This window comes from Triticum urartu, chromosome 6A (assembly GCF_056163025.1).
Source record: "Triticum urartu cultivar PI428250 chromosome 6A, HENAU_Tu73, whole genome shotgun sequence".
NCBI classification, from domain to species: domain Eukaryota; kingdom Viridiplantae; phylum Streptophyta; class Magnoliopsida; order Poales; family Poaceae; genus Triticum; species Triticum urartu.
The window spans coordinates 164,605,922-164,615,823 of NC_141878.1; the positions used below are offsets into that span (position 1 = coordinate 164,605,922).

General features: G+C 48.5%; 1 protein-coding gene across 1 annotated transcript; it reads right to left on the reverse strand.

Moving 5' to 3' along the window:
• Nucleotides 1-3,704: 3,704 nt before the first annotated feature.
• LOC125512147 (copper-transporting ATPase HMA4) lies at nt 3,705-9,693 on the reverse strand. Its single transcript, XM_048677224.2, has 9 exons — nt 9,420-9,693; nt 8,596-8,855; nt 7,126-7,871; nt 6,428-6,899; nt 6,178-6,345; nt 5,440-5,694; nt 5,144-5,266; nt 4,495-4,980; nt 3,705-4,412 (listed from the first exon to the last, which is right to left on the reverse strand). The coding sequence occupies exons 2-9, from the start codon at nt 8,851-8,853 to the stop codon at nt 3,978-3,980; spliced, it is 2,943 nt and encodes a 980-aa protein (XP_048533181.1). The 5' UTR covers nt 8,854-8,855; nt 9,420-9,693; the 3' UTR covers nt 3,705-3,977.
• Between the last annotated feature and the right edge of the window lie 209 nt (nt 9,694-9,902).

A 9,902-nucleotide genomic window follows, 5' to 3' on the forward strand; every position in this document is an offset into this window, starting at 1 on the left:
CAGCCGCATCACTTTTCCTTGCTTGCTCCTTGGCTCGGGCAAGTTCCGCCCGAAGATTCTCCATGGCAGCGGCACCATCTGCGTTAAGCACACACATTGTAAGATACTGGCATAAAGCTCCTCTTACTAGGTGCCGCCAGAGGAATTACATACCTTGTGCCTCGTCAAGCCTCTTGTTGATAAGCGTAATGTCGGCATCTACCACGTCAAGTTGCCGCTTTAGCTCGGCAAATTCATCAGTCCGGCTAGCCACCGGACACTTCGCCACCTATGTATGAAGGAGGCATATTAGACCTGAGATTATGATCCTCTGCGCGCCGTCACTTTTGACAACGCACAGAGTCTCAGGGGCTACTATCTACACAGGGCGCATCTTATTCATGCGCAACTGTCAAAAAGGGTGTATTATTTCGCGTACCTCAAAACCTGTCAGTAAACTTCTGGCGGCCTCGTGCAATCCGCTTTCCGCGGACGAAATCCTTTCAATCACCGTGCCCATCAATGCACGGTGCTCCTCTGAGATAGATGCTCGCCCTAGCAGATCCTTCAGCTCCTCCGACCGCGCACCGGACGGTGCCGGACTTGTCCTATGGCGTTTTTCGAAGGCCGGATGCGGAGAGCCTTGGGGGGCCATATGGCTACCTTCCGGCCCTGCCGGATTCGAAGAAACCCTCCGCGATGATACCTCAGGGTCACCCGCCTCGCGAGGCGGTACGGCAGGGGGAGGCGTTCCGCTCTCCATCATCTCCGGAAGAAGATCTCCGAAGACGAGCTCTGCTGAGAAGGGCTGAGGTCCGAACTACAAGGTAAAATTTCGGTTACTCTTCTCAGATACAAAGCAAGGATTCCTCTCAAAGAAAAACTTCTCTCTACTTACGGCTCGATGGAGGGCTGATCCCCTTGAGGGCATAATTCGGCCGAGGTATCCCCCGGCGTAGGACCCTCTGACGAGGATTTCTTCCCCCGCTTTGAGGCCATGGTCTCCGGGCCTTCAGAGGCGGTCCTCTTATTCCCCGGAGGAGAGGAATTTTCGATTCCTCCCTTCCGAACAGCCTCCTTCGAGGAGGCCGTAGTTTCCTTGTCCCCTCCCTTGCTTTCCTTCAAAGGCACAATCTTCAACATCCTGACTAGCACGGGATCCGGCGTGGTCTCGGGGAGGGGAGCCGGACACCTGATCAGCTTTGCTTTCGCTATCCACTCATGTTTAAAGGACAGCTCTTTTATGGGCAAGTTTATGACAAATACACGGATGGCGAGTCCGGGCAGAAGGCTACTTACTTGAGTATCCGGTCGGTTGCAGCTCAGACCTGCGTCCTCGGTCAAGTCCGGACACATTGCGTGTGATCCGAAGAACAATTCGTACATCTCCACGGGCGTCGCGCCCATAAAATGTTGGAGAGCCCGCGGTCCCTCCGAATTGAATTCCCACAAGCGAAGGGAGCGACGTTTGCCGGGCAGGGTTCGGCGAATCAGCATGACCTGCGTCACTTTGACCAGGCTGAGGTCTCTTTCTAAGAGATCCTTGATGCGGCCTTGCAACAAGGGCACGTCCTTGGATGGCCCCCAGTCTAGGCCTTTATTGACCCACGACGCTAGCTGTGGTGGGGGACCCGAGCGAAAGGCAGGTGGCGCCACCCACTTGGTGCCCCTGGGAGCGGTGATATAGAACCACTCTCGTTGCCATAAGCCGAGCTCCTCTTGAAAAGAGCCCTCGGGCCATGGAGCATCAGCATTTTTGCTTATAATAGCACCTCCGGACTCCGCGTGCCGTCCCTCGATCATCTTCGGTTCTACTTTGAAGGTCTTAAGCCATAGTCCGAAGTGGGGAGTAATACGGAGGAAGGCTTCACACACGACGATGAATGAGGAAATATGGAGGATGGACTCCGGAGCTAAGTCGTGAAATTCCAGCCCATAATAGAACATGAGCCCCCTCACGAAGGGATCCGTCGGGAAGCCTAGCCCCCGAAGGAAGTGAGACATGAACACCACACTCTCACCAGGCTTGGGAGTGGGAATGACCTGCCCTTGAGCGGGCAGCCTATGCGAAATTTCGCCGGCCAAAAACCTGGCCTCTCTCAACTTTAGCACGTCCTCCTCCGTGACGGAGGAGGGCATCCATCGGCCTCGAAGGTCGGAACCGGACATTGTCGAAGATCCGAAGCGCCTGAAATCTGGAGCCTTGGGTATTGGAACTCGAGGCGAAGGGCGAACTCGTTTGAGATTGAAAGAAAGGAGTAAGGCCTTGGTCTCTTTATAAGAGGTTGAATACCAAGGGCCCTCCCCGTGACCGTTTGGGACTCGCCTTTGATCGAGAAAACATACCAATGGGCACGACTGGGTTACCCACGTCCGTATTGATGAGAATCCCGTAAATAAAGGGAACACGATCTCTGTTTTGAAAGGGCGTGTCAAGGAAACCGCCTCGCTAAACGCGCTGAGGCGGGACAATAAAAACGATTCGTATAAAGGCTTGGCCGTGGTGTGATGTCACGCTACGGAATACGTCAGCAGATTAGATTTGTGTAAATATTATTCTCTCTATGGCAATATGTGGAAACTTATTTTGCAGAGCCGGACACTATCCTTGTGTTCGAAATTTTCTACAAAGTACTTGGAGGAGGAACCCGCCTTGCAATGCCGAAGACAATCTGCATGCCGGACTCGTCGTCATTGAAGCCTGGTTCAGGGGCTACTGAGAGAGTCCTGGATTAGGGGGTGTCCGGATAGCCGGACTATACCTTCAGCCGGACTCCTGGACTATGAAGATACAAGATTGAAGACTTCGTCCCGTTTCCGGAAGGGACATTCCTTGGCGTGGAAGGCAAGGTTGGCGATACGGATATGTAGATCTCCTACCATTATAACTGACTCTGTGTAACCCTAGCCCCCTCCGGTGTCTATATAAACCGGAGGGTTTAGTCCGTAGGAACAATAACAATCATACCATAGGCTAGCTTCTAGGGTTTAGCCTCCTTGATCTCGTGGTAGATCTACTCTTGTACTACCCATATCATCAATATTAATCAAGCAGGAGTAGGGTTTTACCTCCATCGAGAGAGACCGAACCTGGATAAAAACATCGTGTCCCTTGTCTCCTATTACCATCCGCCTAGACGCACAGTTCGGGACCCCCTATCCGAGATCCGCCGGTTTTGACACCGACACCGCCAACTAGTCCCGTTGGCGCCACGAGGCTGGCCCATCCACATTCATCGCCAACCTCACCTCCATTGGCGACGGCCAGGTCACGGACTGCGACAAGGAGCAGGGCATGCGAGACAGCAACACCTTGTATCCCATGTCCTATGCCGGTGACCGCAACTAAACTTCCGTGGCTCACGGCCGTCGGACGTGAACACGAAGGAGAACAACAAAGGGGAACAACAAGGACTTGGAGGTCGGACACTTTCTAGGGCTCATGGCTACTGGTGAAGATTTAGACAGTTAACTTCCAAATGCTTTTGTTTATTGAAGTATGTCAAAAATGTAATAAATTTAATCCGGTTTAAATGGAAATCGTCCAGTTTGCATAAACATAGTCCAATTTGTTCAAATCAGTTTTGAAATGTATATGTGTATGATTGGATTGCCGACATCAGTGTCCGCACCCGCACATTGGTCCGGACCAGTCTGCGGACAAATACAATGTCCGTTTTGAGAGTCTGTTAGCCAATGATGGAACAATCTGATGAATAGTTCCGTTTCAAGGATAAACCTCCCATATTATTATCAAAAAAAAAGTCATTCCGCACAAAAGGAAAAGGGTTGCGTGAAATTACATATGCACACGAATCAATCAGGAGGGCCACAGCAAACAGGGCGTTTTCAATCGGCGTCAGTTCAAGGTGCATGCCAGCAAATAGCTGCGGCCCACACCAGGTTCGAGCAACAGTTTCACCAGGTTCGAGCAACGTTGACAGCAACAGTTTCGTCAGTAGCACCGCGAGACGGAGGCCAGAACGGGTGTGTGCTCCTCACACCAGGTTCGAGCCACCATCGCCGGGCCCTGCCGTCATCGGCACCTCCTCGACGTGCAACGGCTTCTTGTAGAGCTGGAGCAGCAGCGACGAGCAGACGACGCTCACCGATGAGGCGGCCATGCAGGCCCCGGCGAGCCAGGGGGGGAGCCGGATGCCCGTGAATGGGAACAGGACGCCGGCGGCGATCGGCATGCCCAGGACATTGTAGCCCAGGGCCCAGACGTAATTGAGCCGGATCTTGGCGAGGGTCTTCCGCGAGAGGTCAATTGCCGTGATCACGTCCACTAGGCTGCTCTTCATCAAGACGATGTCAGCGGCCTCGATGGCGACGTCTGTGCCCGCGCCGATGGCCATGCCCACGTCCGCTGCGGCCAGGGCCGGCGAGTCGTTCACCCCGTCGCCGACCATCGCCACGGCAAGTCCTTGCGTCTGTGCAGGAATGGAGTAAGCAGGAATGCAAAATGTAATGCCAGGTAATAGTCCCTGCCGAAAAGAGAAAAGACCGTCGTACCTGCAAGTCCTTGATCTTCTCAGCTTTTCCAACTGGATCAATCTCAGCAAATACGGTGCTGATCCCGACTTGCTTTGCTATGGATTTGGCTGTAGCCCAGTTGTCGCCCGTCACCATGATGCTTGTGATGCCCATTGAGCTAAGGTGTGAAATGACGCGTCCTGCCTCAGGCTTCAGAGGATCCGATACGGCAAGAGCTCCGCAGATAACCCTATCGATCGCAACAAGCACACAGGTCCTGGCAAGATCCTCCATTTCAGACATGTATTCCTCCACTTCAGAGCTCATTGGAGCTTCAAATTCTTGCATGAGCCGTTTGTTCCCAACCAAAACCAGCTTGCCTTCAACATTCGCGCTGACCCCTGCCCCTGGATGCACCTCAAAATCTTTGGAATCCATCATATGATCACTCGGAGATCCATATTGTTCTCTGAGCTTCTTTGTGTATTCAACAATAGCCTTTGATAGAGGATGCTCACTGTTTGCCTGACAAAGTCACAATTTTTCAAGTTAAAGAGAAAATTAGAGCCAGACACCCAAAGAAGGAGGAAAAAAAAGTTTATAACAACAGAATAATAATAACTAGGAACGTATCATATGGTGTCTGCCAACATAAATGCGGAAAATGACAAGTGGTTAACAAACCAACCTCAGCACTGGCAGTTAAATCACACAATTCTAGAAGTGGTATCTTGGAGAAGGTCTTTGTTTGAACAACAGAAGGTTTACCCTTAGTCAGGGTTCCAGTTTTATCAAATATGATAGTTTTAATCTGCAAACAGAGAGATCAAAACGGTGGTCCAGTGTGTGTTAGTATACCACAGTAGAATTTATATGGAGAAGAAAAACATACTCCTTACACTGGAGTCTGTATCGCACGAGCACACACACACACACACACACACACACACACACACAAGCTAGCACAAAAAGTCTCAAGATTACCTTGTGAGCTTTCTCAAGTGCATTGCCACCTTTGATAAGAACACCTAGAGAAGCACCTTTTCCAGTAGCAACCATAACAGCAGTTGGGGTAGCTAATCCCAGAGCACACGGGCATGCAACGACTAGGACAGATATTCCAAACTGCAGAGCAAGCTCAAAACTATCCATTGCCTTTGGAATCCATTGCTGAGGGTAGAGGTGAAGTTGCCCGGGTATGAACCAGCCAAGCCATGTAAGAAATGCAGCCACCACAACCTTAAAATGAGAAGAAACAATCAATATGAGAAAGGTTTTCTCTCAAGAGATAACCTGGCAGCAAATATCATACTAGAACATTTGTACGTATCAAGCAGGGTATGATTTCCCACAATGAACCTACTGTTTACTGCTGGAAAACTAATCAGCTCAGTAAAGAACAAGGTTAAACTAGATAGTTACTAAATCAAATAAACAAATTTGATCTTGACAAGTTCGCAAAACAGGAGTATACAATAGAACCCGGGTAGCCAGCCGGTAGCACATACAAGGTCTTCAGCTCAATGCTAGCCGAGTCTAGGCTGACTACTCATATTGGTCATGTACATCACATTCGCATAATGTTGATACCGACAAACTACTACTGTAACCAATTATGAACCACAAGGGTAGGTAATTTCTGACCATGCTCTGATTATGCAAAAGATGATGCAGAGCAACATAGCAGGAGCAAATTTAAGGAGAAAATAACAGATAACTTACAGTTGGAACAAAAAACCGTGAAATCTTGTCTGCCAACCGCTGTACTGGAGCTCTTGCAAGTTGAGCAGCTTCAACTAGCTGGACTATCTGTGACAGAGCCGTCTCTGACCCAACATGGGTGGCCTTAACAATTATGAAACCATTATCGTTTACAGTACCACCAATAACCTTTAAAAAAGACGATTGAAGCATCAGGACAGTACATGATAAATAACATCAGATAAGGCAATCGGAATCCAAAAATACCAACCTTATCTCCCGGTTTCTTTGCAATGGGCCTTGCTTCCCCAGTTATCATACTTTCATTAACATGGCTTTGGCCTTTGATGACAACACCATCAACTGGGACCTTTTCACCAGGGACAATCTTAATGAAATCGTTTCTTTGAAGTAACTGGGTACTGATCTCCACTTCTGAAATGACACTTCCATCCTTTTCCAGTGTGAGAAGTACAGCTGTTTCTGGTGCAAGTTCTGTCAGCTTTGACAAAGCATCTGATGTCTTCCCCTTTGCCACCACCTCAAGGTATTTTCCCAGCAATATAAAAGATACCAACATCGAACTAGTTTCAAAAAGATCTTGTCCTTCAAACGTGTCTGATGTTAGTGCCTTCACAATAATGTACACAGAATAGAAGTACGCAGCATTTGTTCCCAAAGCAACCAGCACATCCATGTTAGAGTACCCTCGCTTCAGTGCATGGTAAGCTCCAACGTAAAATCTGACAATTATCGATACAAAGTGAAATACGTAAAACACATGCTGTAGCATAAGATTGCAGTGAAGAAATTGTAAAGCAGCATCGTTTGACAACTTTTGCAGTACTTCTATCATTCCCAAACAGCATGATACCTTTATATAATTGCATTTTTGAAACAAAAGAGCTTAACATTTTTTCAAAGAGAAGGAATCAACATCAAGATGTTGTTGCCAGGTTGAGACTGTACCTCCAACCAATAATGAACTGAACTGGAGAACATAGCAACCACCGCAGTAGCATACCTACCGTCATGTTGTTGTAGATTTTATAAAACAGCCAATCTCCAGAAGGAGGGAGCATGGGCAGAACCATCGCGAACAGGAACACAGGAACTGAAAAGAGGCAACTCCAAAGAAATTGGTTCCTGTAACTCATAATTTCATGGTGGCGTTCTACTTCTCTTTGCTTTGGTGGTGAGTACAAGCTGGCATTAAAGCATTTAGGGGGTTCTGCAGCATCCTGAATGCGCTGAATAAGTAATCGTGGACCAGTGACATCAGGGTCATATGCAACTGTAACTGTTTGACCTGATGTATCCCATTCAACATTATTCACTCCCTCTACAGTTTCCAGTACCGACTGAATGAGTTTGGTGTCTTCTGGAGAACTCACACCCTCAAGTTTTAGATGCATTTTGTTCACATCGTCCCCATAACTAATGAGATCAGCTCCAAATCCAGCATCCTCAATAGCCTCGATTAGTAAATCACGGCTGGTAATATTTGGATCAAAGTGCACCTTGGCTTCCTCTAGGGCAAGCCCCACTGCAGCTTTTTTAACTCCAGGTACCATCAGAAGTGCCCGTTCAATAGATTCAGAGCAGCTTGTACATGCCATTCCTTTTATCCGGAGCCTGCATACGGCAATTTCTTGTTCTTGGAGTTCATCGACCTCAAAGTTGATATCCTCAATAGCTTCTTTTATGGTTCTTGCCTGTGAGAACAAGAATCTTAACTGAGAAAATATAGAAAATTATACCAACGGCGCAGCATTTTCGGCATTACTTTGTGGAGAATGCATCAATGCAGACTCGAGTTTACTGAACTGAAAGTGCATGCTCATAAATATAAATCTACTAAAATTGCTAGTAAAAAAATCACAGTATGAAGAAAGAAAGGCTACATTGTTCCTTGGCAGTTCATTTATGCTCAAAATTCTCTAAGAATATATAATTGAGGTATACTCATCGTGGAGATGATATAGTTCCTCGGCAATTCATTTATGAACTAAACTATCTGACAATGTTTGACAGTCCAATGATTGGGCAGTTGCTGTCAAGAGATTGGCCCACACCAACAAAAGGTAGTTAAAATAGTTGGTGGTACAAAGGTGTGGGCCTTAAAACTGAATATCAAGGGAAAGATAAGATAAAGTTGACCTGGCAGCTAAATGAGGATTTGTAGGACAAAATTCATCTCCTGGAACCAAACATTTCCCGTTTACACTAAATACATGTGCAAATATGTCCCTAGTGAAAACTGATAACTTGGATTAACAACAGGACAAAAAGAAGCTACCACATGTATTTGGCATCCCTCTTTTTACCCCATTTATGACAATATGCAGATATTTCCATAGTAAGTACTAAGGACCTCCATATTGAAAAAATAAAAAATACAGTGATGAGAAGACGAGCATCAGCTCAAGGAAATCTTACATCGGTCTCCTCCGGGCTGTACTGAACAACAGCCTGGCCCTGAAGGGTTGAGACCTGGATGCTCTCGACCCCCTTCAATCCTGCCACCACCGTCTCTATCGAGACGGCACAGGAACCGCATGACATGCCCCGGACATTGAACATGACCTTCCTTGTAGTCCTCTCCTTCCGCGGGGACACCCTGGCGGCGGCGGCAGAAGCGCCATCCGCCGCATGGAGAAGCGGCTCCTTGAGATGGCTCTCTCCATTCTGCTCCATTCCTGTTGCAGAATTGGTCAGAACAACATCATGGCAGTAGCAGAGCATCAAGAACCCACGTCCAAGTCACTCGTCAGAACCTATTAATGGAGTGCAATTACTGTTCTTCTATCTATGTGACAGAGTGGCGGCAGCAATCTGCATTAGAAGTACAGACAGCCTAAGGTTTGGACAAACCATGAACACGGTAAAATCAAGGTGACTGGTACTAAGCAGAGCTGCTGCTTTCCCCCAAATCTTCAGCCAAATAACGGCGTGTTAAATTGCGAAACATTAGTTTTCTCAACGATTTGTTTTTACCCATAAATCATGCAGCAGATTTTGCCCCGCGCCCAAACCAAACCAAAGGAACTCGCGTGCAAGTTTGAAGTCTCAGAAACAACCACCACTGACGCGCGCGCAAACAGCTCTAGGCACCAAATTTAACAGGGAAACTGAAAATAAAAAAATACTGGGGCGGCAACTCCACAGAACCGCGTACCAGAGAGCGGAATCCAAAAAACCCACGAGACAAACAACCAAAAAGCTCAGCGGTGGCGGCGGCGGGGGGCGGTGGCGGTGGTTACCTCTGTATCCGGCGACGGAAGGGGCTGCAGAGGAGGCTGCGGCGGGCTCTAGGGTTCGCCCGCACGCGCGCGCGGCTGTGGAGGGATTAGGGGACGGGCGGGGAGGGTCTAGAAGACGCGGAGGCGCGGGGGGAGGCGGCGTGAAGCAGGCCGCCCGCGGCAAGAGGACTGGAGGAGGCGGCGACGAGGGCGAGGTGGCCGGGCACTCTGGCCGCCTGTAGTCCTTGTTTGTTTTATAAAATTTTGATTTGACGACTCGTTCGGATTTGCTGCAATTTCGATGGGAATGCGGTGGCTTTTGCGGGTTTTATTTGGCTCCGGTGGCGTTTGAGGTTTGAGTTTGATTTGGTTTTGGATTCCCTCGGTCGGGTCGTTGGTGGCCATCGCTTTCGCCGCTCCTTTTCTATCCTCCTCCGTGTTTTTTGGTTCTTGCCCACTCGTCTTTCAGTTTTTGCCCGTATGCCCCTCTGAAGCATCTCCACC

Bases quoted from the DNA above. Each gene is read 5' to 3' on its own strand.
- LOC125512147 (XM_048677224.2), bottom strand. From the start codon at position 8,853: ATGGAGCAGAATGGAGAGAGCCATCTCAAGGAGCCGCTTCTCCATGCG. The intron at 7,872-8,595 runs GTAAGATTTCCT...TTGTTCTCACAG, and splicing joins ACAGCCCGGAGGAGACCGAT to GCAAGAACCATAAAAGAAGC. The intron at 5,267-5,439 runs GTAATCTTGAGA...CTCTGTTTGCAG, and splicing joins CACTTGAGAAAGCTCACAAG to ATTAAAACTATCATATTTGA.